Here is a 27,450-nt window from a genome sequence, read left to right on the forward strand (position 1 = left end):
AAATGTTTCATGATATTAAAAAGGTCGCCAAATCGCCAATTCTAATCCGACCCAATATCGACATCCTCTCTACCAGCTCTCAGGAGGGACCAATGTCCTCGCCAAGACTCAAGAAGATCTGTCCAACCCTTCCAGAGGATGATACGCCACGGACGAGAATGATACGCCACGGACGAGAATGATATGCTGCGGACGAGGATGGTACGCTACGGACGAGGATGGTACGCCATGGACGAGGATGCTACGTCACGGACGAGGATGATACGCCACGGACGAGAATGATATGCTGCGGACGAGGATGATACGCTACGGACGAGAATGATACGCTACGGACGAGGATGGTACGCCATGGACGAGGATGATACGCTACGGACGAGGATGATATGCCACGGACGAGGATGAAATGCTACGGACGAGGATGATACGCCATGGACGAGGATAATACGCCACGGACGAGAATGCTACGTCACGGACGAGGATAATACGCCACGGATAAGGATGATACGCCATGGACGAGGATGATACGCCACGGACGAGGATGATACGCCACGGACGAGGATAATACGCCACGAACAAGGATGGTACGCCATGGACGAGGATAATACGCCACGAAAGAGGATGATACGCCACGGACGGGAAGGAAGTAGCTCGTTACTTAAGTTCTCTTTTTATCTGGTCTCGAGTGCTTGAGTCTTGATTTCTGTCTCAGACACCTTTGGATCTCGGGTTTTTGCTTGAGACCTTTTTAAGACCACAAATAAATACTACAATAACTAGAGAGCCAACCTGGGACAAATTACAATACATTATTCTGTAGTACTGAAATAAAAACTTATCCAATAGATTAATATGTACAGAAGAAACCTCTTTTTAACGGACTACATGGAGAGAGAAAAATCCGTTATATCGAGGGTCCGTTAGATGTAAAACCTCCATCATACGAACTACATAGAGATGAAACTCCATTATATCGAGGGTTCATTAGATGTGAAACCTCCACCAAACGAATTATATGAAGGCTTCACTGTACTCAAGGGAAAAGGCTTTTAACGCAATGTGTCATCTTAGAGTATACAAATTATACACCCAGGGTTTATTATAACAGTATCAGAAAGCCTCTATAATCCGTGTCTATAATCTGTTGTGAAGTCGTATTATATCTAAAGAAGCATAACCAAGGCCGTGAAAATGTTGATATTATTTATATTACTGCGGATTGTATAGAACGAACAGGTAGAAGAAGTCTAATTCACAGGAATTAAACGACCTTTATATGAGTAATATTCTTCACAGCTACACTTATACAGTATAGTTATTGATGATTAGTCGTAGTCATTATAGAGGCAAATGACTGGTGCTTGATACGATAATTTATTCTTTTGATTCAGTCTTCATCGGAATCACTTTCTACTGGTAATATCCTTACATTAACCCAAACACTTGTGTATTTTACTCAACACGTCTTATACAGCAAGGCCATGTTATTCCCTCGGTAAATGCTACGCCAGGTTTACCATTCTGGGCTACAACTCTTCCTTTGTTAACTCTCCAGCAGTGAAAGTAACTATAATTAAGATCATCTCTCTCCCAGCCATGAACCGTGTGTGAACCATGAGCCTTGTGTGAATCATGAACCTTGTGTGAATCATGAACCTTGTGTGAATCATGAACCTTGTATGAATCATGAACCTTGTGTGAATCATGGACCTTGTGTGAACCATGAGCCTTGTATGAATCATGAGCCTTGTGTGAATCATGAACCTTGTGTGAATCTTCAACCTTGTATGAATCGTGAACCTTGTGTGAATCGTGAACCTTGTGTGAATTATGAACATTGTGTGAATCTTCAACCCTGTGTGAATCGTAAGCCTTGTGTGAACCGTGAACCTTGTGTGAATCATGCACCTTGTATGAATCATGAACCTTGTATGAATCGTGAACATTGTGTGAATAATGAACTTTGTATGAAACGTGAACCTTCTGTGAATCATGAACCTTGTATGAATCATGAACCTTGTATGAATCATGAACCTTGTGTGAATCATGAACCTTGTATGAATCATGAACCTTGTGTGAACCATGAACCTTGTATGAATCAAGAACCTTGTGTGAATCAAGAACCTAGTGTGAATCAATAAAGGGGATATAGATAAAGTTCTTATAATATCCGAGCAGGATAGGACTCGGAGCAACGGATTCAAGTTGGATAAGTTTAGGTTTAAGAGGGAGATAGGAAGAAACTGGTTCACAAATAGGGTGGTGGACGAGTGGAACAAGATTTGCAACTTTGTAGTAAGTGCGGGAACTCTGGAAAGTTTCAAAAGGAGGCTAGATAGATTCATGGATGATAGAGAGTGGTAGTAACTCTCGACAGGAGCTGCCATGCACAGGCCAACCGGCCTATTGCAGACTCCTTATTTTCTTATGTTCTTATGTTCTTAATGAACCATGAACCTTGTGTGAATCGTGAACCTTGTGTGAACCATGAACCTTGTGCGAATCGTGAACCTTATGTGAATAATGAACCTTGTGTGAATCGTGAACCTTGTGTGAACCATGAACCTTGTGTGAACCATGAATCTTGTGTGAATCGTGAACCTTGTGTGAATCGTGAATCTTTTGTGAATGATGAACCTTATGTGAATCGTGAACCTTATGTGAATCGTGAACCTTGTGTGAATCGTGAACCTTGTGTGAATCGTGAACCTTGTATGAATCATGAATCTTGTGTGAATCATGAACCTTGTGTGAATCATGAACCTTATGTGAATCGTGAACCTTGTATGAATCGTGAAGCTTGTGTGAATCATGAATCTTGTGTGAATCATGAACCTTATGTGAATCGTGAACCTTGTATGAATCATGAACCTAGTGTGAATCATGAACCTTATGTGAATCGTGAACCTTGTATGAATCGCGAACCTTGTGTGAATCATGAATCTTGTGTGAATCATGAATCTTGTGTGAATCATGAATCTTGTGTGAATGTGTGAATCATGAATCTTGTGTGAATCATGAACCTTATGTGAATCGTGAACCTTGTATGAATCATGAACCTAGTGTGAATCATGAACCTTATGTGAATCGTGAACCTTGTATGAATCGCGAACCTTGTGTGAATCATGAATCTTGTGTGAATCATGAATCTTGTGTGAATCATGAATCTTGTGTGAATCATGAACCTTATGTGAATCGTGAATCATGAACCTTGTGTGAATCGTGAACCTTGTGTGAATCATGAATCTTGTGTGAATCATGAACCTTATGTGAATCGTGAACCTTGTATGAATCGCGAACCTTGTGTGAATCATGAATCTTGTGTAGATCATGAACCTTGTGTGAATCATGAATCTTGTGTGAATCATGAACCTTATGTGAATCGTGAACCTTGTATGAATCGCGAACCTTGTGTGAATCATGAATCTTGTGTGAATCATGAACCTTGTGTGAATCATGAATCTTGTGTGAATCATGAACCTTATGTGAATCGCGAACCTTGTGTGAATCGTAAACCTTGTGTATCCGAGACAAGACACACCTTTGGACGAGCGCAAGTGATGATACCGTGACTAACTTTACTCCACGCTCTGATATTTGACGTCAACAGTGCGTGTGTGTATGTGTGTATATAAAAATCATGACACATTTACAACAGTTATGACACACCTACAACAGTTATGACACACCTACAACAGTTATGACACACCTACAACAGTTATGACACCCCTACAACAGTTATGACACCCCTACAACAGTTATGACACCCCTACAACAGTTATGACACCCCTACAACAGTTATAACACACCTACAACAGTTATGACACCACTACAACAGTTATGACACACCTACAACAGTTATGACACCCCTACAACAACATGTTATGACACCTACATTCTACAACAGTTATGACACCCCTACAACAGTTTTGACACACCTACAACAGTTATGACACCCCTACAAACGTTTTGACACCACTACAACAGTTATGACACCCCTACAACAGTTATGACACACCTAACAGTTATGTACAACAGGACACTACAACTACAACAGTTATGACACCCCTACAAACGTTTTGACACCACTACAACAGTTATGACACCCCTACAACAGTTATGACAAACCTACAACAGTTATGACATCCCTAGAACAATTATGACACACCTCCAACAGTTATGACACCCCTACAACAGTTATGACACCCCTACAACAGTTTTGACACCCCTGCAACAATTATGACACCCCATCAATAATTATGACACCCCTACAACAGTTTTGACACGCCCACAACAGTTATGACACCCCTACAAATTATGACACCCTTATGACACACGTAAAACAGTGCACACATCGACAACTGTTACGACTAATATGACACCTAACCTTCAGAAATATGTTCACTTGTACCTGTATTTAGCTGGACCTGTAATATGTTTCTAGTGTGCGCTTTAACCTGTATTCCTGCATTATTCTAATCTATACCTGTATCGGCAAGCTGTAATCTGCAGCTGCATTTAAAATGTAACTGCAACTGTACCTGTATCTGTTCTCGTGTCTTAATTTGTACCTGTATTGGTGCTGTTAGTCTGAATTACCAGGAATTTTATTTCTAAAACCACGATTTTTAATATAATGTAAATACAAAAGACCTCCTGGTAATAATAATAATAATGATAATAATAATAACAATAACAATAATAATAATAATAATAATAATAATAATAATAATAAAACAGCAACAGATAATAACAATAATATTACAAAAATAAATAAAAATAACAGCATCAACAATAACAGTGATTACAAAAATAATAATAACAAAAAGAACAATAAAACAATAGCAACAATAACAATAATAGTATGGTATAAAAATAAAAAAAATAATAATAATAACATTAATAATAATAATAATAATAATAATAATAATAATAATAATAATAATAATAATAAAAACAACAATAACAATAGCAACAACAACAATCATAATAATAAATAATAAAAATAGCAACAACAACAATAACAATAATAATAATAATAATAATAATAATAATAATAATAATAATAATAATGTACACATGGGTGGTTGTGGAGGAAGAACATCAAATGATTCACCTCTAGTGTACGCGTCGATGGAGACGTTGTGTGTCAAGGTAAATACTGTATGTATACGTCATGTACATTTATCACTGAACACGTATTCCACCATGACGTAATTGTACACACTTTACGTACATCAGTAGAACGGTACAGTACATAGAGGTGAGGTACATTAAGATAACGTGTACAGTAACTGAGGTGCATTAATGGCGAGGTTGAACGTGAAATCAGGTGTAAACACTCGGTATTTAAAGCCTTGTATAGGAGCACGCAGGATCTCTCACGACTTACCTTGGGACGTGTAGTGAGGAAGGTGGTCTTAGTGGATGTGGTAGACTGTGGTGGTGGTTAGGATGGTGGTGGTGGTGGTTGGTGGTGATCAGTTCACCCACCCTCCACACATACACAAACACACACGACACCCGGGAACGACACCTCCGTACACCTACCTCCTACACACACTCACACTCACACACACACACACACACACACACACGGACGGGCAGGGCGGACGGAGCCCCACAATCCAGAGAATCGGGTTAAGATCAATAAGCCCTCCTGTTATACTTCTTTCTCGTGTTGCATGTTGCGTCCTTGTTGCAAAGGTCCTCTCCTTTCCTGGTTCTCTAACCTCTTTCTTCTCTCTTTCTCTTTCAGTCTTTCTCTATCTCTCTCTCGCTCGCACCTAGCCGGTCCCTAAACCCACACACAGGGACACATCAGAGGTAGCACTCCAAACGCGGCGGCGGCGGCGAGCACATACGGGGAGGGGGGAATGCCTCTAGTAAACACAGGAGGGGACATGCGCATCGCGGGGAACTTGTGGTCGTGCGCGCGCCTCTTACCTTACCTCCTCCTCCGCCTCCCTCTCGATCTCCTCTCCTCCTTTCGACTTCTAGGAACGTGAGAATTGCAAGCCGATAACACACACACACACACACAACATAAACACATTCACCAACTCTCACAGGCTTGGGAGGAGGGGAGGAGGAGGGAGGAACCTGCCGCTCCTGCACACACCCGCGACACCTCTTTAAAATACTACACGTCTCTCACACTCTTCTAGCATCAACCCATAATACATACAAATAGATTACGCAAGGACAAATTATGGACACTTTTTACGAATTTTTGATGGTATAACACACAAAAAAGAGGTAATAATGCAGAGATAAAGCGAGTGTTTGTTTTGTCCACTCTTTAGGATTCACAAAGACTCCCATAATAAGTATTCCTGGTAATAATGGATGTAAGACTGTGTGAAGTGTCTGAAACATAAGAAAATAAGGAGTCTGCAATAGGCCGGTTGGCCTGTGCATGGCAGCTCCTGTCGGGAGTTACTACCACTCTCTATCATCCATGAATCTATCTAGCCTCCTTTTGAAACTTTCCAGAGTTCCCGCACTTACTACAAAGTTGCTAAGCTTGTTCCACTCGTCCACCACCCTATTTGTGAACCAGTTTCTTCCTATCTCCCTCCTATCCAACTTGAATCCGTTGCTCCGAGTCCTATCCCTCGGATATTATAAGTGATTCCTTTCACCCACTTAAATACTTCTATCATATCTCCCCGCACTCTTCGTCTTTCTAGGGAATGCAAGTTAAGTTTCTTTAACCTATCCTGAAGTCCCTAACCCCCCCCCAAAAAAAAAAATAATAAAAAAAAATAGACGTGTGAACATACAGTAACTAGACACTTCCACCCAGTACATATTAGTATACAATAAAATATTATAATGCAGGTGGTTAATCTGAAAGTGAAATAAGCGGGAGTGCCTAATCTTCACGTGATCAAAATTTTCTCCAAATGATCCAAAACATTAACTTGGTGCTATCTGCTGTAGCTAAGACACAATCACCGTAAGTGTGATTTTATTATCGGACGTTAATTTGTGGTTTGCCTTAAGTCAATGTGCTTTGTGCACTTATATTTCTTCACTTAAGAGCATTATTCATCGTGCAAATCTCTCTGAATACTGTAGAGCGCACTGGGGCAGATAAGAGCAGGTAGCCGGAATACACTGCGACGGGAAGCCTGACCAGGATGGTGCGATTATTGGAAGAACAAGTATTGTCAATGTATACAGCCTTAACAACATCAACCTAGAGAAGTCGACTTGTGAAAGAGACCTAGGGGTACTTGTAAGCCCTGACCTACGGCCTAGAGAACAGTGCGTTAATGTTCGAAATAAGGCAAACAGAGTATTGGGTTTTATATCTAAAAGTGTAAGTGCAGAGGTCTTATTGCAACTATATCTTGCACTAGTCAGGCCGCACCTCGATTATGCGGTTCAGTTCTGGTGCCCTTATTATAGAATGGATATCAATTCACTAGAGTCGGTGCAGCGAAGAATGACGAAAATGATTCCGGGACTTAGAAACCTTCCATATCAGGATAGGTTAAAGAAACTAAACTTGCATTCCCTAGAAAGACGAAGAGTGCGGGGAGATATGATAGAAGTATTCAAGTGGGTGAAAGGAATCAATAAAGGTGATATAGATACAGTTCTTATAATATCCGAGCAGGATAGGACTCGGAGCAACGGATTCAAGTTGGATAAGTTTAGGTTTAGGAGGGAGATAGGAAGAAACTGGTTCACAAATAAGGTGGTGGACGAGTGGAACAAGCTTAGCAACTTTGTAGTAAGTGCGGGAACTCTGGAAAGTTTCAAAAGGAGGCTAGATAGATTCATGGATGATATAGAGTGGTAGTAACTCTCGACAGGAGCTGCCATGCACAGGCCAACCGGCCTATTGCAGACTCCTTATTTTCTTATGTTCTTAAAGAAGGAAACACAAATTTCCCAAGAGCTTTCGTGTAATTCGCATCTTCAGGGGTGAGTACAGTCTAAGTTCCTTGCAAGGAATGTGATATGTTTTACTTAGACCAGACAGGTAAAGATCTGTTAGGACAGGCCAGGAATCCAATGCTCTGTTTGTTCATCTGAGGGATAATAAGCATTGCATTGACTGGGATAATGCCTCCTCAATATTACCTTGTAATTCAATTAACAGTAGGAACATTATAGAATCTAGTCTCATTAAACATACAGAAGCAGTCAACATGAATTTGAGTAATGGCATGTACAAACTGGACAATTTTGTAATTAAGAAGATTTGTAACCAGGTGAGAAGGTTGGGTCACCTTACCCTCTGACCTGACTACCAACCGTTGCGATGCTTTTTAAAGATTAGTAGGGTCATTACCTAATACCTGACCATTGTGGACCTGATCTCACCCTCCTCTGTATATATACACCTTGATTTGTACTTCTCCTTTGTCTGTATTCACCCCTGAAGATGTGAATTACACGAAAGCGCTTGGGAACTTTGTGTTTTCTTCTTTCCTTGTGGTTATCAGTATATATATATATATATATATATATATATATATATATATATATATATATATATATATATATATATATATATATATATATATATATATATATATATATTTCATGTAGATCCACAATGAAAACGTGGATAAGATAGAGTTGCCTCTGAAGATGTGAATAAAGACGAAAGCAAAATTATATATATATATATATATATATATATATATATATATATATATATATATATATATATATATATATATATATATATATATATATATATGTGTGTGTGTGTGTGTGTGTGTGTGTGTGTGTGTGTGTGTGTGTGTGTGTGTGGGTGTGTGTGGGTGCGACGTGGGGGCTGGAAGGAACCACTTCGAAATACTCAATTTGTAACCTTAATTGAAGAGGTTGGAAGTGGATAGTCAATTAACCCGCAAGTTCACTTCTTTACAGGTGATGGGTTGGTTCTTTACCAGAGTGAGGTATGGGCGGATTCCACACCCCTTAGTTCATTCCCAACTTTTTCTATTTCTTTTTAATTAGTATTCTGATGAGAAAAAGTTTGGTACATCCATTCTCACTAACTTCACCTCTTGCCCTTCAATAACCATGGACAGATACAGTATAATAAACAATTTTCGGGCGTTCCTGTTGGATCATTGTCACCTAAAGCCTAAAGGTCCAACCGCATTGCCTCCCGCGCTTGCAGGCAGTGTGCCACCGAGAGCTAGTAAATACCGTACAGTATATTGCACCATCATTATCACTACAATATTGCCTTTGTATCTCCATAAATTTGTACCAGAGAATACATGAATCCACGTCCCCTAGACCTCCAGCCATGCTAATAAAAAGTTTAGAAGGTTGATATGATAGTACATTCTGATTAAAAATCTAGGTGGTGGTTGTATAAATGGTGACTCGTTGTGGCTGGAATCTTTTCAGCTTCTTACTCGACGCCAGAACTCTCCTGGGACGCTGTATGTATGTGAGAGTTATCTACGAATTCGGCACATTTGAGATTGCTTTGTTCCAGAGCTGGAGTGCAGCGGTCGAGTGAATATAGAGCTCGCCTCCTGTTCCAGGGGTCAGTGGCTCGATTCCAGCGCACGCCCAGTTCATGGCAGTACTGACCATACTGCCTCCTTGTGTACCGAAGGCTTAGTGTACAGTGTGCTGTATCCACATTGTCCCTAACGGGGAGTCATGCCTATGGGACCCACTTTCATTTTTGTTCCAGATATCTCGTTTTTATTTCCTCCCGTATTCTCCCGTATGTGTTTTAGCTTACGGGAGTAAGGTGGTCACTGGAGTAAGGTGGTCACTAGAGTAAAGTGGCCACTAGAGTAAAGTGACCACTGGAGCGAAGTTTTCTACCAGTCGACCATTATTTTCATCTAATCAAAAAGCTAATTAATATGCTTACAAGGAGACAGACAGATAAAAAGACATATACAACCACACAGAGAGACAGACAGACGAAAACGTGTAGCCAGACAGCCAGCCAGACAGACAGCCAGGTCGTGTGGTACAGTGGGCCGCAGGAGCCAAGTGTTGGATATTTGTGGATCCACTAGATTCATGTTGTTCACCTGATATGGCTACTGTGTTCTCTCTCTCTCTCTCTCTCTCTCTCTCTCTCTCTCTCTCCACTATATTTCGTTTTCTCTTTACGCCAACAACATACCAATAACCAACTTCAATAACAATACTAATAACAGTGATTAATTATACAAAGACCAATAGCAGCGGTAGTTTTTCAGTTATTTACAAAGTAAGAAAACAAATTAAATATTCACTAAATCACCTAAAATTCGGACCAAAGACCACACTCTTTAATGTCTATAGGAAATATATATGATTCTATATGACAAGATATAGCCATCTACCTCTGACATATATAACACCTGTGATAAAAGGATGTATAATTAATAAAAGACTATTATATTATTTTTATTAGATATAATATAATCTTAAACAATTTTATATTATTATATTTTATTTTATTTTATTTATTCAGACATTTTATTTATATATCACCCAAAAAACATAAACACCCTAATACAAACAAACACACACAAACACCCTAATACAAACACACACACACAAACACAAACACCCTAATACCCCCCCCCCACACACACACACAAGCACCCTGATACAAACACACAAAAACACCCTTACAAAGACACACACAATCACCCTAATACAAACACACACATACACACACAAACACCCTAAATCAAACACACCACCCTAATACAAACACACACACACAAGCACCCTACTAAACACATTCACGCACCTAACACCCACATACACACACACACACACACACACACACACACACACACATACACACACACACACACACTCCTACTACTTGGCTGTCACTCGGAATCGAGTATGACGATCATCCAGCTTTGATACAATGATATGAGTTATTAAGGATGTCACCTAGGTTGGTGAGTTTTGAGGTGACTGAAGAGGCCGATACGGGACCCGCAGCGTCGTCCACATTCGTTGCACATGTGGAGAGCTCCAACTACTGTGGGAGGGGTGGTGGCAACGTCTTTACGACGTTGGCGCTTGTCTGCCTAGGTTTGAAGTCGGGCTAACTCGAAAGTATTGACACCTTCTCGTGTCGTGCTTCTCCAAGCATTACAATGTGGAGTAATCGACTCCCAGGAGAGAGGGTCGATTTGGCAGCTTTTCAGGTTTGTCTTAAGACTATCCTTATACCTTTTCGTTAGGTGACTGTAAAGTAGCTGCTTTGGCAGTCTACTGTCGTCAGTGCGGGTAACATGGCCAGTCCAACGTAGTTGTTCATGAATAATGGTAGCCTCGATGCTCCTACAGTTGGTGTCAGCAAGAATACTGGCATTTGTTCTCTTGTCTTCCAAGCGAACTCAGAGGATATAACGTACACTACGTTGGTGAAAGTTTTCAAGTGCCTTGAAGTGCCTCCTGTATGTGACTCATGTCTCACTGCCATATAGTATGGTGGGCAGGACCACTGCTCGATATACGTGCAGCTTTGTGGATAATTTCAGCTCCCTACAACTGAAGACACGATTTCGGAGTCCGCCCAAGGCTTGAGATGCACATCTGATCCGATGATGAATCTCTTCATCGATGTTTGCGGTGGTGGACAGGTGGGAGCCGAGATACCGAAAGTGGTCAACATTAGAGAGGGTAGTACCGTTAAACTGGATGGATGGTGGAGGTGTGTCTGAACCAGGGGCAGGTTGAAAGAGAATCTGAGTCTTACATACATTCACTGCAAGGCCGAAGTGTGCATACAATTCTGCATAGGTGTTCAGGATCTCCTGTAGGTCGTGTTCAGTGTGAACAAAAAGGGTGAGGTCGTCTGCATACTGAAGCTCAGTAATGGAAGCTGCCGACACCATTGTTCTTGCCTGGAGTCGTCTTATGTTGAAAAGACCCCCCTTCACCCTGTACTCGATGTTCACCCCGCTGGCTAAATTGGCACTGGCACGAGTAAGGAAGGCAGCCAAAAATATGGAAAAGAGTTGGTGCCAGTACACACCCTTGTTTAACCCCTGTTTGGATGGGGAAAACTCTGACCGGCGATGAATTTTAGTGGGCAGCCAAAACGGCTGAGGGTCTACCAGAGGGCTTCCCTGTTGACTGAGTCAAAGGCCTTGGTTAGGTCGATGAAAGCCATGTACAGGTCACGACGCTGTTCTCTGCACTTTTCCTGTATCTGGCGGGCAGCAATGATCATGTCAGTGGTGCCGCGTGATGGTCTAAGACCATCTTTAAGAGCTTGGGGGATTTCCTCCTTTTCCTATATATTCTCCAGGAGAGAGTGGAGACGGCTGGTAAGCAGAGGTCCCCCTGCTTTATAAACCTCGGCTGGGATTCCATCAGGCCCTGAGGCTTTGTTATTGTTCATCTGTTTGATGGTGGAAGCTACCTCATCCAGGGATGGAGGATAGCTGAGGTGGGTCAGCTCTGGATGCTGAGGGACCTGCTGGGTAGTCAGGACATCCACATCGGTGTTTCGGTTGAGCAATGCATGATAGTGCTCTTTCCAGTGCTGAAGGAGGCCTTCATCGTCTTTAATTATGTGGTTACCGTCAGATGTGCGAAGGGGGGCTGCACCACGAATGACTGGCCCATAAAATGTTTTAGTGGAAATGAAAAATTCCCACATCTTGTGCTGATCTCCAAGTTTTTGTGCTTCACATGCTTTATTTTTAAGCCAGCCGTTCTTTAGACTGCAAAGTTCCAGCTGGGCGGCTTCTTTCTTCTTGTGGAAGGTATCAGTTTTGGTCAGAGACTGAGGGTTGTTCTGCCAGTCAGTAAAAGCAGCACATTTATAATCGATGAGTACTTTGATTGCCAGGTCATTTTTATCAAACCAATCCTGGTGTATTATTTTGGTCTGGCCGAGGGTCTCTCTGCAGGTCTTTTTCATAACAGTATTAAGAGGATCCCATTCGGCACTGGGATTCACGTTGTTTGCTGTTGGGTTGTTTATAAGCCCATGTTCGAACTGCTCTCTGAAAGCATGTGCTACCGCTGGATCCCCCAGACACTTAGTATTACAACCTCTTCTGGAGGCTTGCTGCCTTCCTCGTTTTGGGGCAACGTGAAGTGAGAGTTTGGATCTGACAAGTAGATGATCAGTGTCACAGTGGTCTGAGCCATGCATGGCATGGGTGATAAGGACATCTCGGCGATCTCTTTCTCTGACAATAATGTAGTCAAAGAGATGCCAGTGTTTGGATCGTGGGTGTTACCACGATCCCTTGAACTTGTCGGCTTGCTTAAACAAGATTTGGGTGATAGTGAGGTTATGAGCAACACACTAGCTGAGAAGGTGTAGGCCATTGGAATTACACTTGTCTAGTCCATTTCCCCCTATGGTTCCCTGCCAAATGTTAGCATCTCTGCCAACTCTGGCATTAAAGTCGCCAAGGAGCACAACCTTGTCTTCTCTGGGTATAGAGGTTAGCACTCTGTCAAGGTCGGCATAAAAGGCCTCCTTGATGTCATCCTCTGCATCCAGTGTTGGGGCGTATCCACTGATGAAGAAGGCATGACGTGAGTGATTCAGTGGGACTCGAAGCGTCATGAGGCGCTCGTTGATCCCAATAGGCATTTCAGTTAGCCTTTGTAGGATGCATTGGCGGATGGTAAAGCCAACTCCATACATGCAGTTTCTCTCCGCAGCAGGCTTACCCTTCCAGAAGAAGGTGTAGCCAGACCCCCTTTCTGTGAGTTGGCCTTCATCTGGTAACTGGGACTCACTGATGGCTGCTATGTCGATGTTATACCTCGCCAGCTCTTTTGCCATTTTACCACAAGGGCAGTTCGTCTTTCAGGATGTGCATTTGTGCCAGTATCCAGAAGGTTCCTGACATTCCATGCAGAGACCATAAGAGGTTGTATGGTTTTTTTGGTTGGATCTGTGATTTTACTGGGTGCGGTTGCCCAGTCAGGTTGGGTTTCAGGCAGGCTATATTTAGGGCACCTTTTCTAGCCCCCTCCCCGTGTGGGGTGACCAGAGTGGCTCCTCGTAAGGGCTGCTCAGTCACAAAGACAGGACCGGATTGCACTGCTGCCTAGATCTCAGTGCATAACGACCATCTTATCTGTGCCGCCCATGTGCAGAGTTGTGTTGTGACTAGAGACTTCCGGCCGTCACAACTCGTCGCCACTCGTCCGTCACCATAGGACTTTTGGAGGGTATAAGGGGTTTTGATGATGATGAGAGGTATGGTGAGCTGGGTGATGGCTGGGCGTGAGTTGATTTATGTGGTGAGGCAGGAGAGCAGGCTGCAACCACACATCTTGGCTCCTCCTTTTCCTGATCCAGTGGTGCAAGTGTTGCAGCGACTGGATTGCAACGATTGGGTTTCGCCTTGGTAGCCTGTCAATGAGGCATTGCCTTCGTCCGCCGGTGTAGTCGTTGGGTTTCCATGGTGGTCACCTCTTTTGCCTACATCGCCGTTGGGGTCTTGTTGGAGCTCTGTAAGCATGTCTGCCTGATGCGGGGTTCCACTGCAGATTTTCCTTTGGGTTTACTCCCGTAGCCTTATACCTGCTGTAATCGCTCATAGGAGCGATTTTGGTTTGTGCAGGACAATAAGACCCTTGTCGTTGACGCGATGAGTATAATTCGGTCAAAACCTGTTGAATACAATTCACATATAACAACTGCTGGTACATCAGGACACACAGTTTGAATAATACGATCAATATACAGTACATGTAAACGCCTTAGTTAAGGACGTTCAGGTGACGGGCAAGTCGAAGGGAATGATTGAAACCCGTCTTTTGACGCATTCAATATTTATTGATGTGGTCAAAACAAGGGCGGGTCAATGCAGATCAGTATGGTGTTCCAAGAGAAAACAGTATTGCGTAAATCGTCCCAGCATAAATTCTCGGACAGGAGAAGGCTGGTTTTCACAGCATCGCTAGAGAGGGCGATCTGTCTCATGGAGGGGCGGGCAGCCACCGCCACCCGTCGAAGACAGTCCACTCAGCAGAACCAGGACTTGTCTGTAAACACTTCTACATCTGGCGAGGTCACAGGTCGAAAGATTTAATGGCATCACACGCCAGCACTGCAGCTGAAGCCAGCGGTGATAACAGTACATAATTACACTTATTAAAGTTATTTAGAGTTCTCAGAGGATTCAACAGTTCACAATCACACTAACGTTTTGGGGTCTAGGGTTAGACCAACGAGAACAAATATAATGTCCTGCAGGAAGATGTTGGCTGACGAGAATCAAGATGTTGCCTTTACAGTAGAAAGCAATAATAGACTGTCCCTCAGCCAGTCACACAGCTGCTACCAACTCCATCTCGCTTAGTAAGATATTCTGAGTTGTAAACAGTTTCTTCACTCAACATGTAGCCGGCGCGCACAATTGTGCGTGGCGATAACACCTGCCAAGGTTAATCCGCAGGGCAGCGGGGCGGTGGTTGGTAGACGCCAGGACGTGTCCACATGCCAGTGAGCCTATGCGCCGTCCCTCTGGGGCCCACTGCTACTCCGAGATCCTCTGCTGATCTAGCCTGTGCCCACGAGGCACCCAGTTACTCTGTGTTGCCACGAGGAGGCACAGCAGGAGTCTTGATGGTGAGGAGGCTATGTACTGGCAGGGGAAGACTTATGTAAGTTGCTTCCCTGTTCGCCACGAGGGCTAGCCCAGTGGCGGCAGCTGAAAGCGAGAAGGAGCAAGCAGTGCTTGCTCCTCAACGCTAACTTTTTTTTTTTTTACGGGAATTAGCCCACCCAGGCATAGCTCATTGACCCACATCGGGGCCTGGGGGGCGAAAATGTAATAATACTTATAATAATAATAATAATAATAATAATAATAATAATAATAATAATAATAATAATAATAATAATAATAATAATAATAATAATAATAATAATAATAAAGAACCATAAAGAAATACAAAAATAAAAATTAAAAAAAGATCAAAAGTGAGAAACAATATATGTATGTTGTGTTGTCAATAGTAAGAAAAACAGTTGAGACCCTGCAATTGTGTGTAAATGAGGCAGAAAGTCAGATCAGCAACCTGGGACTTGGTCACAATTTTCGTGATGCCATATGGCAGCAGGGTCTACCATTAGACAACACATTATGCTTCCAATAGTGCTGCCACACTAGACGCATTTTACCACCCTGTGTAGTGTGTGTGCACACACTACACAGGGTGTAGAAAAATGACATATATGATTGGTCGTTTTGTGTGTGTGTGTGCGCACACACACACACACACACAAAACGACCAATAATATATGTCATTTTTCTAAGTCAATATAAATATACACAAGGAATAACCTGTTAGTGCCATGAATATGATTACCCGAATGACCAGGTTAATGAGGCATATGACATAGTAGGTGAGTTATGGCATCCGTGACATGCAAGGCACTCTCTCTCTCTCTCTCTCTCTCTCTCTCTCTCTCTCTCTCTCTCTCTCTCTCTCACACACACACACATATGGTTGATACTAGCACTAAGGTCTCCTCTTTCTCCCTGTCACTTGAGCCCGTTCTCTCCCTCTCACCACTCCTTCTTTCTCACGAGTTCCCTTCCCCGCTCCATCCTCTTCTCTCTCTCCCTCCCCCTCCCCTTCTCTCTCCCCTCCTCCCCCACATTCTCTACCTTCTCTCACTCCCACCTATCTTATATTGTACTTTTCTTTTATTACCCCCTTTCCCCTTCTAACCCCCCCTCCCTCCCCTTTCCCGTTATTAGCTCCCCGTACACACGCAATACACTCAAGGTCGATCACAAAACACACACACACACACGCACACATACTTCTTGGTAAAACTATACTGGTCATAATATGTATGTATGTATGTAATGGTCAGAATGCTCGCCTCGCAAGCGAACAGACCCGAGTTTGATCCCCGGGCAGTGTGAAACTATGGACAAGTTTCTTTACGCCTCTGTCTACCCAGCGGTAATTGGGGACCTGAATGTTAATCGATTTGCGGATCGTATTCAGGGGTAATGGTTAACCAGTACAGTTGGTGAGTTGTTCGGTCTTCTCGGACTATTCCTTGACACTGGGTCACTCAGATCGTTAACTCAGGGTGTGGTTGTTGTATTGAAACAGCTTCTACACCTTAAACAAATTCACGCCTAGGTGGCCCTAGGGTCAGCCATCTTCGTTACACGAGGGGCAACCATTATTATGTATGTATGTATTTATGTCCTCTACCAGCTGTATCTTATCTCTTAAATGCGTGACGGGGAAATATCTATTTAGTACAGTAATGTGTCACCAGAGAGTTACGTAACGTGACGACCGGTGCGTGACAGGCGTTACGGCAACTCATGGTCTCTAGTCACTCAATCGTCACATAAGACTGCTACAGCTGACGTCATTATGTACCGCTACGACTGGCACGGTTACTACTAACTACTACTACTATTACTAAGAAGAAGAAGAAGAAGAGAGAGAGAGAGAGAGAGAGAGAGAGAGAGAGAGAGAGAGAGAGAGAGAGAGAGAGAGAGAGAGAGAGAGAGGTTTTATTGTTGTCGTCATGGAAACTCGAATAATTATTGCGTGTGTGTGTGTGTGTGTAAGACTGCCTGCATATAGAATAGCAATAAACATAATATTTCAGACGCTGATCTATATATACCACCACACCATCAGCACTACAAAATATGACAGACTGACGGACGAATTGACGAACGGAGAGACAAACTTACAATTATTGATAGACGAACTAAAAAAATATCACGAACTATAAACTCATAAACTCACAAACTATCAAACTCCCAAACTATCAAACTCACAAACTATCAAACTCACAAACTATCAAACTCACAAACTATCAAACTCCCAAACTATCAAACTCCCAAACTATCAAACTCACAAACTATCAAACTCCCAAACTATCAAACTCACAAACTATCAAACTCCCAAGCTATCAAACTCACAAACTATCAAACTCACAAACTATCAAACTACCAAACTCACAAACTATTAAATTCCCAAACTATCAAACTCACAAACTATCAAACTCCCAAACTATCAAACTCACAAACTATCAAACGCCCAAATTATCAAACTCCTAAACTATCAAACTCACAAACTATCAAACTCCCAAACTAACAAACTCACAAACGATCAAACTCACAAACTATCAAACTCACAAACTATCAAACTCCCAAACTATCAAACTCCCAAACTATCAAACTCACAAACTATCAAACTCACAAACTATCAAACTCACAAACTATCAAACTCACAAACTATCAAACTCCCAAACTATCAAACTCACAAACTATCAAACTCAAAAACTATCTCACTCACAAACTATTAAACTCCCAAACTATCAAACTCACAAACTATCAAACTCAAAAACTATCTCACTCACAAACTCACAAATTATTAATCTCACAAAATATCAATCACACAAACTCACAAACTGTCAAACAAACTGACAGCCAAATTGACTAATTGACAAACTGACACCACGATTCATTGACTGACAGACTGACAGCCGCATTAACGGAGAACTTTAAACACATCATGCTAGAATGAATCAGTGGCATGACTTAATAGCTAATATAGGGGTGGCAGTATATCATGTTAACTATGTGGCGGTCACTGTCATACTGTTACGGCATGACACAGACGTCGATACTTCCTTTAAATGCCTGTCATAGCTCTCTCTCTCTCTCTCTCTCTCTCTCTCTCTCTCTCTCTCCTCCCTTTGGTCAAATTAATCGTCATGACAGACAGCTCCTGACAGTGAAGTAATTAAGACAAAAAATTGATAAATACTTGCATGCATAAATTAATTCTTGGCAAGGTAGACCACAATTTTATCTCTTAACTGCTGCTAAGTTAATGTATCTAGTTAAGGTAGAGTCTCGGTGTAATTTTGATGCCATTCTGGACGTTATTGTGGTCTTTTATCTTACGTCAGGCAGTTAAGTGAAATTTTACATCACCATTTAGGGTAAAAAAAAAAAAATTCAACAGTGAAGCTTTGAGAATCGTGAACCAGATTACTACTACACACGGGATATTATAACAACACGTAAGTTATGGTTGAGTTGTTGTATGTTGTAACACACACACACACACACACACACACACACACACACACACACACACACACACACACACACACACACACACACACACCATTAAACTACTTAAGTTAAAAGCTACGTGGTAAATATTTACTCCCCCTCCCCTAAACACTGTCCTCCCCACCGACACCAGTGCTGTTGTTGTTGTGGTGGTGGTGGTGGTAGTGGTGGTGTTGGTAATGGTATTGTGGTAGTGGTGTTGTGAGATTGGTGGTAGTGGAGATGGTAGTACTTCTATCACTTAATAGATGTACTACCATCACCACCACTACCACCACTACCAGCATCAGTATTTCTTCCACCACAACCACCACCACCACCACCACCATCAGCAGAACTGTACCACCATCACTATAAAAACAACACCACCACCACCACCACAACAACATCAACAACACTGGTGATGGTGGTGATAGTGATAACATTAACACCATAAATATCTATCCCTTCACAAAACTAAGACAGTGTGAGTCTGTCTGTACTGCACATAGTGTTGTTATCGTATGTTAAGCCTCGGTGGTCCACGTGTACTGCTGTGTCATCTGCATACGTCCTGAAGTAATGTAAACTTGTATCACGATTTTACTATCTATCTATCTATCTATCTATCTATATGTCTGTCTGTCTGTCTGTCTGTCTATCTATCACAGCCAGTCTATAAAGTTTGGAATGCTTTGTATTTTACGATGGGTTTTGGCATGTCTAGGAGAGAGAGAGAGAGAGAGAGAGAGAGAGAGAGAGAGAGAGAGAGAGAGAGAGAGAGAGAGTACACATTCTTGGTAATTCAGTAGTGTTGAAGCATAGAATGTTTTCCTTCTTCCTTTTCTTGTCTCTCCTTCCTCTTTTCCTCCTCCTTCTTCTTCCTTCTTCCTCCTCCTCCTCCCTCCTTCCTTTTCTAATCTCCCCCTTCCTCTTTTCCTCCTCCTTCTTCCCCCTTCCTCCTCTTTTTTCCCTTCCTCCTCCTCCTTCTCTTCTTCCCCTCTTCCTCTTTCCTCTTCCTCCTGTTCTTCATCTTCCCCCATTTCCTCTCGTTCTTTTCCCCTCTTCCTCCTCTTCATCTCTCCTCCTCCTCCACCTCTTCATCTCTCCTCCTCTTCTTTCTCTCTCTTCTTCTCTCTCCTCTCCTCTTCTTCTTCTCTCCTCCTCCTCCTCTTCATCTCTCCTCCTCCTCTTCTTCTCTCCTCCTTCTCCTCTTCTTCTCTCCTCCTCGTCTTCTTCTCTCCTCCTCCTCCTCCTCCTCCCAGTGAACATGTTATTTCCCCAGACAGTTTCCTGCCTCTGACAGCTTTATGATCCTACGACTTATTTTACGGCTGCTGTTCCGCTGTTGTTGCTGTTATTGTGATTCCTGTTGCTGCTGTTCTGCTGTTATTGTGATTACTGTTGCTGCTGTTATTGTGCTTCCAGTTGCTGCTGTTATTGTGATTCCTGTTGCTGCTGTTATTGTGATTCATGTTGCTGCTGTTCTGCTGTTATTGTGATACAGTTTCTGCTGTTATTGTGATTTCTGTTGCTGCTGTTATTGTGATTCCTGTTGCTGCTGTTCCATTGTAATGCTGTTATTGTGATTCCTCTTGCTGCTGTTCTGCTTGTTTTTGTTTTTTTATTATTTATTTGGCACCCCCCTAAATCCTTGTGTAAGGTGAAGCGCAGAAGCGTTTACAGCGCCCAACAGGGAAGCATGCTAAGTTCATGCTTGCCTTTTATGTCTCACGAGTTAAGGGCGTAGAAGCCTGAAGAGTCAGTGGTTTATGCCATCAAGTTATTGGAAGCTCCAACAACTCCCTGAATACGAATTCGCAACTTTCGACTTACAACAGGTACCTACTTTGCAGCTAGGTGAACAGGGACTAATTGGGGCTAGGAAGTAAGTCCAAACAACTTCCACCAGCCCGGGAACCGAACCCGTGACATCTCGCTTGCGAGGCAAGAACGGTACCGCTTCTACCACCGGTCCCCCCAAAAACATTCGCCCCCGGGTGGGCTCGAACCACCAACCTTTCGGTTAACAGCCGAACGCGCTAACCAATTGTGCCACGGAGGCTTGTCAAGCAGTTCTGCTGGTGTTGCTGTTATTGTGATTCCTGTTCTGCTGTTAATGTGATTCTTGTTACTGTTGTTCCGTTGAGCTGCTGTTATTGTGATTCCTGATTCCCTTTGCTGTATGTTCTTTTTGTTATTGTTTTATTGTTGTTGTTTATGCCGCATCTTCTGTTTTTGGTCACCGCCGTTTCGTTTACTGTTACATTCAGTACAGATTCTCAAAGGTTCACACGTTAAATATACCTACTGACTGTTGATGGGTGAACGTATCTACAGCGTCTCACTTAACCTAACCTAACCTAACCTAACCTACAGCCTACAGGGCCTCACTTCAGCTACGACACAGGTGGATTCTCGGGGATTTCTACGTTAAGTTTCCCCATTAGCTAGAGATTTTAAAACGCATTTAACACTCTCACTTCCGCTACGACACAGGTAACAGTTAAAGATAAAATATTTTCAAAATGTTTTACATTAAATTTTTTTTCCGCCTAGCTGAACGTGTACCCAACTGACTCTCTTAATTAGCCAGCGACGGAGTTAGATTTTCTAGTTATTAGGTTAATTTTTTACTCCTAACGGGAGATCTGAGAATGCAACCATTTTTTTTTTTAATAAAACTTTTTTTTCACTCTGGATATTAATTAAAAATTTCGGATGTAATTTTTTCAGGATATTTCAAAATAACTACTAATTCTCTAATGTCATGAGCTGTGATGTTTTTGAATATGGAATGTAATATAATTAAGTTTTTTAAGTTTACCTGTGTATCGTATTAGTAATGTTTCATACAAACAAAAGAGTCTAAGTTAAGTTATGTATCCAAGGACTTAAATGTTAACAAGTTCATTAATACATCACAGAAACAAATAAATATTAAGTTTATTAAATATAGTAATTAATATTAAAAATACAACATAACATAATATAACATAACATAACATAACATAACATACCTTAACATAACCAACTATTTTTTTTCTACTTTAATCATCTTGAATATTTTGAAAGCCTTAGTTCCTGGCCATACTTCCGCTCACCCCCAAAGGCTAAGAGTTATGTTATTATATTTGTTTATTATTAAAACCTAACATCAAATATTTAGCGGTACTTCTAACTGGTGACACAGAGTAGGACGACAGATGTAAATGAATATTAAAGGTTAGATTACAGTATATAACTTTATAAATGTCTTATACTGCCTTAAAACTTGTTGATCACAGCTTAACGATGCCTGAGAGTGTGATATAGTCTAGTTACCAGTCATTAGTGTCATCTTGCTCTAAGTGTGTGTTGTTGTAGTGTTGGTCACCTGCCTCACGGGAACACACTATCACACTGGATCAACAGTACTGGAGGAGAGTTGTACCTTTATCACCAGATCATTATCCAAGATTTAGATGAACTTGAGCACTGGGAGTGTTTCTACACCTACATTGTAAGTGTGATTGGTTCTTCTGTCGCTGGTAATATGTCTACACCCTGACGAGGCTTCACTTGTTTATACATATACCAACACCACTCATCTCTTACATCGCTCTGAGTCTGCTGTGTTAAACTAACTACAGTCGTCCCTCAGATATCCTCGTATTACATCAGCTGACAGTTCTTTATTGCTCAAATTTCAAAGTGACGTCACATTTCCTTTTAGCTACTCATTGAAACAACTCGACTTCCTCTTCCTAGCACAGTGATGCGTCACAGCCTCATCCTCAACATGGTGCAGCTGTTGGTGCTTCTGAATGATCATAAATTGTTTGAAACTCGATCATCCGCCGTCATTCTCCTGCACCCATCGTCACACTCATATGAGGGCCTTGATGAAGCGGTGATGACGGGGCACACGCACAAACACATATACGTCTCTCTCTCTCTCTCTCTCTCTCTCTCTCTCTCTCTCTCTCTCTGCTGTCAGTCAGAGTCGAGTATGACGATTATCCAACAATGACAAAATGACAGTGAATAGTGTCATTTTCGTTGGTGAGCACTGAGGTCGCTCGAGAGGTCAATACAGGATCGGCAGGGTTGTCTGCAGAAGTTTCATGTGTGGAGGGTTACATCTAGTGCGGGAGGGGCGGTGGTAGCCTCATTCCGGCTCTGCAGGGGTGCTTGTCCGCCTCGGCGTGTAATCAGTCAATCAACCTCGAGGGCTTCACCACCCACTCGTGCGGCAACCTACTTCTCCACGCTTCACGGTGCAGGGGTGATCGTCTCCCAGGTGTGAGCATCGAGTTGGAACATTTTTAGGGTCGATCTTTACTGATTTCGAACTTTTTAGGGCTGGTTTTTATCAATATAGAACTGTCTTAAGTGCATCTGTACCTGCTAGCTCTTATTTGTAGTTCCAATACACAATTATATACATACACACATAAGTACATATGCATTAGCGCATTAACACACCGTAGTCACACTAGTCACACATAAACATACACACGAACACATAAAAACATACAAATATACGAAAGCACATAGAACCATATACACAAACATGCACACGAAAATACATACAAACCTACAAACACAAAAAAACACACAAAAGCAAAAACACACATATACATAAACAAACACGTAAATACACTGACGCAGATACAACAAACAGACAAGTTGATCCATACACAAAGGCATAAACAGGTTAACAATAACTACACAAGCGAGCACATCAAAGAATCTCAGCACACACACACACACACACACACACACACACACACACACACACATATATATATCGTACGTACATACACATGCAAAGGAACATATTGTCAAATGAAAAACATACAAAAACAAACACACACAGAGAATTTCAAACAATAACAACAACAAACACAGGTACACACACGACAATAAAACAGATGCATAACACACAAACAGACGGAGCATCAAACACCCATCAACAGGTTTTAACATTTAGAGGCCGACAAATATTTCAAATGTCAACTTTATCATGACCTTTGTAGTGTGTGTGTGTGTGTGTGTGTGTGTGTGTGTGTGTGTGTGTGTGTGTGTGTGTGTGTGTGTGTGTGTGTGTGTGTGTGTATTGCGCGCTCACAACACACAAACACAACACGACAAACACAGAGAGCGCCATGACGTGACTGAGTGAAAACCATTAAACGCCACTGTCGAGTCACGTGATACCTGATAACTATAGGGAACATGTCACGTCTCTCTGCACCATTGGACTACATTTACACAAAACTTTGGGTTCCTAATTGATAGAGTTTTTGATGTATGGGAATAATTTAGGGTTCTCGAATAAAAAAATCAACTTGTATAATATTCTTTTATCTAACTTGCTAAATCCCCGGGTACCATCAGGTGATAAATGGGGCGCCTAATCTTAACGTGATTCCTCAAGCATACAGAATATTAGCATCATACAGCAGTACTTTTAACTACACCACCAAAGTTATTATCATCTCTCGGCTATAAAGTAAAGGAACAGGAAACCATCGGAATATCTTCACTTGGTCGACACTCTGGCAACACTCCCTGAATAACTGGCGTTAACAACACTGCGCCCGTTAGCGTCTCGCGTTTAAGTTTGTCTTGGAATACGTACTGCTAGCTGCCACTCAGCCACGGGAGCCAATCAGGGTTGAGAGGCAGCAAGAGCAGCCATTCATGGGGTGACGTGGCGAAGACAACTAGCCAATCAGGGCGAAACACAGAGAAGGCATCCTACCAGGGAGACGCATGGTGACGGTGGCCAATGGAAGACGACGGAAGGAGCCAATCGGCGTATGACCACACGGCGAAGACAGTCAATCAGACTGACACAAAGAGACAACAGCCAATCAGAGTGAAATAAGGACGGTTGCCAATCAGGTTGAAACAGCGACAGCAGCCAATCGGGGTGAACCAGGAACATCAGCCAATTAAAGTGAAACACCGACAGCAGCCAATCAGGGCGAAACAATGACAGCAGCCAATCACGGTGAAACAGCGACATCAGCCAATCAGGGCGAAACACCGACAGCAGCCAATCAGAGTGAAACACCGACAGCAGGCCAATCAGGTTGAAACAGCGACATCAGCTAATCAGGGCGAAACACCGACAGCAGCCAATCAGGGTGAAACACCGACAGCAGCCAATCAGGTTGAAACAGTGACAGCAGCCAATCAGGGTAAGATACAGGTGGCGGGCCCGTGTCTATGCAAATGAGGTACAGGTGTATGCAAATTTACTCCTGTTTGATGCAACTTTTGTATACCATCTTGTTCGGTCTTATGAAGCCTCGAGACGTCTGCATTTGATTACTCAGAGATTCGGAACATCCAAATTTTGATTAAATGAAGCTTCAGGTGATACGTATTCGGTTATATGAACCTCTGGGGATGTCCAAAGACCTAAATCTTTATTATATGAATCTTTGAGGTATTCAAAAACATCCGAATTTTGATTAAATGAAGCGGTCTTATTTAGGAATTCACCTACAGATATCTGAATCTTTACTGTATGAACATTTTATCATACGTAGTCAGTTGTATGAGCCTTTAGGATTTCCAAATTTGATGAAGAGAAACTTTAAGAGTTCCATAAATGAGGAATCGAATCCGAGACACTTGTATATGATTAAGATTTTTGACGTGTATATTATTATATGAAACATCAAACAATAATAATTTGAGCTTTATTAAGTTTTTCAAACATCCACGCATAAAATTAAAAGGCTGTATGACATCAACAAGATCTCGTGAAGCTTCTGGCCACGACTACATCACATTGTCTGGTTCTGTCCTTATGCTGGCCATACCGGTACCTCTTGTCACAAAATTTGTCATATTTACTAATGCTACAACTGTCAGGTCTCTCTGCATTTCTCACTTCTTCAAGATCAGAGTTCATGATTCTGATTTGAATGTTTTTAATTACAGCATTGGACAGGCCAAGGTCACGGTCAACATTTTCTTTCTTACATGCCTCATTGGCCAGTCTATCAGCACGGTCATGATACCTGATTCCAACGAGAGCTAAGAATCCGAAAGTCGACTTGGACAAAAACGTCAAGACTCTATCTTATAATACACCTTAAATACATCACTTATAATACCTAAAATATATCACTTATTGTAATGCTTCTTCAGGCTGGGAAATACTGTCACCTGTGCTTACACATTCACTAATATTATGTCTCTAACACATATTTTGCATCACTTGAAGATTAGTTCCCTACCAGCTTATATCACCTTAAGTTTAACCACCCTAACCTCACGTAACCTAACCTAACGAAACATAACCTAACTTGACCTACCTCACATAACCTTACCTAATCTAACCTAGCTTAAACCTAACATAACCACCCTAACGCTAATCCAAGCTAACCTAACCTACAACCTAACTTCACCAAATTAATCAAACAAAACATAACCAAACCAAATCTAACTATATCTCACCTAGTCTACCCCCACCACCCCAGGTAGCGTTAGGGTGTTTAATCATCAGGAGAAATAAGCTCGGGGTAACCTTCAGGTGTTCCAATGTTTTTAACTATATCCAAATAAAAGGTCGCGATTAATGCAGTTTTGAGGTAGATTTAAAAACCACTACTCACAGGAAGAAGAAGGTGAAGGTGATGCAATAACTATATAAAGTGACAAGACAGCGGTAAGGCAACACGTACAAATATCCACATATCCTCAACTTCAACACACAGTATACAAAGCTATTTTCCCCATCTACGAATACGAATACAGTCTATTGTTAATTTAAAACAAGTAAAAAAAACTAAAGACTTAAGATTTGATTTTGTAGACTGCACATGTGAGATGAATGAGAGAGAGAGAGAGAGAGAGAGAGAGAGAGAGAGAGAGAGTACGTAATAATAATAATAATAATAATAATAATAATAATAATAATAATAATAATAATTAACGGTTTATTGAAAGAACATGATAGTCAAAGGCTAAAAATATACCATAAACAGAGATGATAAAAGTTACATAATTGGGGAGTCGGTTATTTGATTGACAATTAATATACAAGTGACATGAGTGGTACATATATAATATATAATGACAAAGGGGAGAGGGTCATTTAACATGGAATTTCAACACAGTAACCGAACAAAATAGGATTGGCAGGGAGTGAACACACAGGTTAACTACGAGTTGTTAATAATTTTCTCAATGGTTGAAATTGGGCTCCTCTTGTAGTGATCAGTACGTGCTAGTATGGGCTAGATGCGGTTGTATATCGAACAGCAATTCGGGGTCGAGGGATATAGGGTGGGAGCAGGAGATGGTGTCGAGAAGCTTTTGCGCCATCCTCGACACCGGCTCCTACTACCACCTGAGATCCCTCGCCAGAGAATTGCTGTTCGACATCACAACCGCATCCAGC

General features: G+C 41.8%; 2 protein-coding genes and 1 non-coding gene across 4 annotated transcripts in view; all 3 read right to left on the reverse strand.

Moving 5' to 3' along the window:
* Positions 1 to 27,450, reverse strand: part of LOC121871516 (hexosaminidase D-like) — a 273,277-nt gene that overhangs the window by 238,286 nt on the left and 7,541 nt on the right. Inside the window, exon 1 of one of the 2 annotated variants that reach the window (XM_042373923.1) lies at positions 5,390 to 5,896. The exons of the other annotated variant lie outside the window; for it this stretch is intronic. The gene's annotated coding sequence lies outside the window, so the exon portion shown is untranslated. Of the gene's footprint in view, positions 1 to 5,389; positions 5,897 to 27,450 lie in introns of those variants that run through there. 2 annotated transcript variants of the gene reach the window in all.
* Positions 656 to 27,374, reverse strand: LOC121871345 (histidine-rich protein PFHRP-II-like). Its single transcript, XM_042373563.1, has 5 exons — positions 27,274 to 27,374; positions 3,208 to 3,538; positions 2,455 to 2,868; positions 1,611 to 2,121; positions 656 to 741 (listed from the first exon to the last, which is right to left on the reverse strand). The coding sequence occupies exons 1-5, from the start codon at positions 27,372 to 27,374 to the stop codon at positions 656 to 658; spliced, it is 1,443 nt and encodes a 480-aa protein (XP_042229497.1).
* Positions 21,035 to 21,108, reverse strand: Trnan-guu. The gene has a single exon. It is a non-coding gene; the product is annotated as a tRNA-Asn (tRNA).

The sequence above is a fragment of the Homarus americanus genome, unplaced genomic scaffold (genome assembly GCF_018991925.1).
Source record: "Homarus americanus isolate GMGI-L3 unplaced genomic scaffold, GMGI_Hamer_2.0 scaffold45698, whole genome shotgun sequence".
Lineage (NCBI taxonomy): Eukaryota > Metazoa > Arthropoda > Malacostraca > Decapoda > Nephropidae > Homarus > Homarus americanus.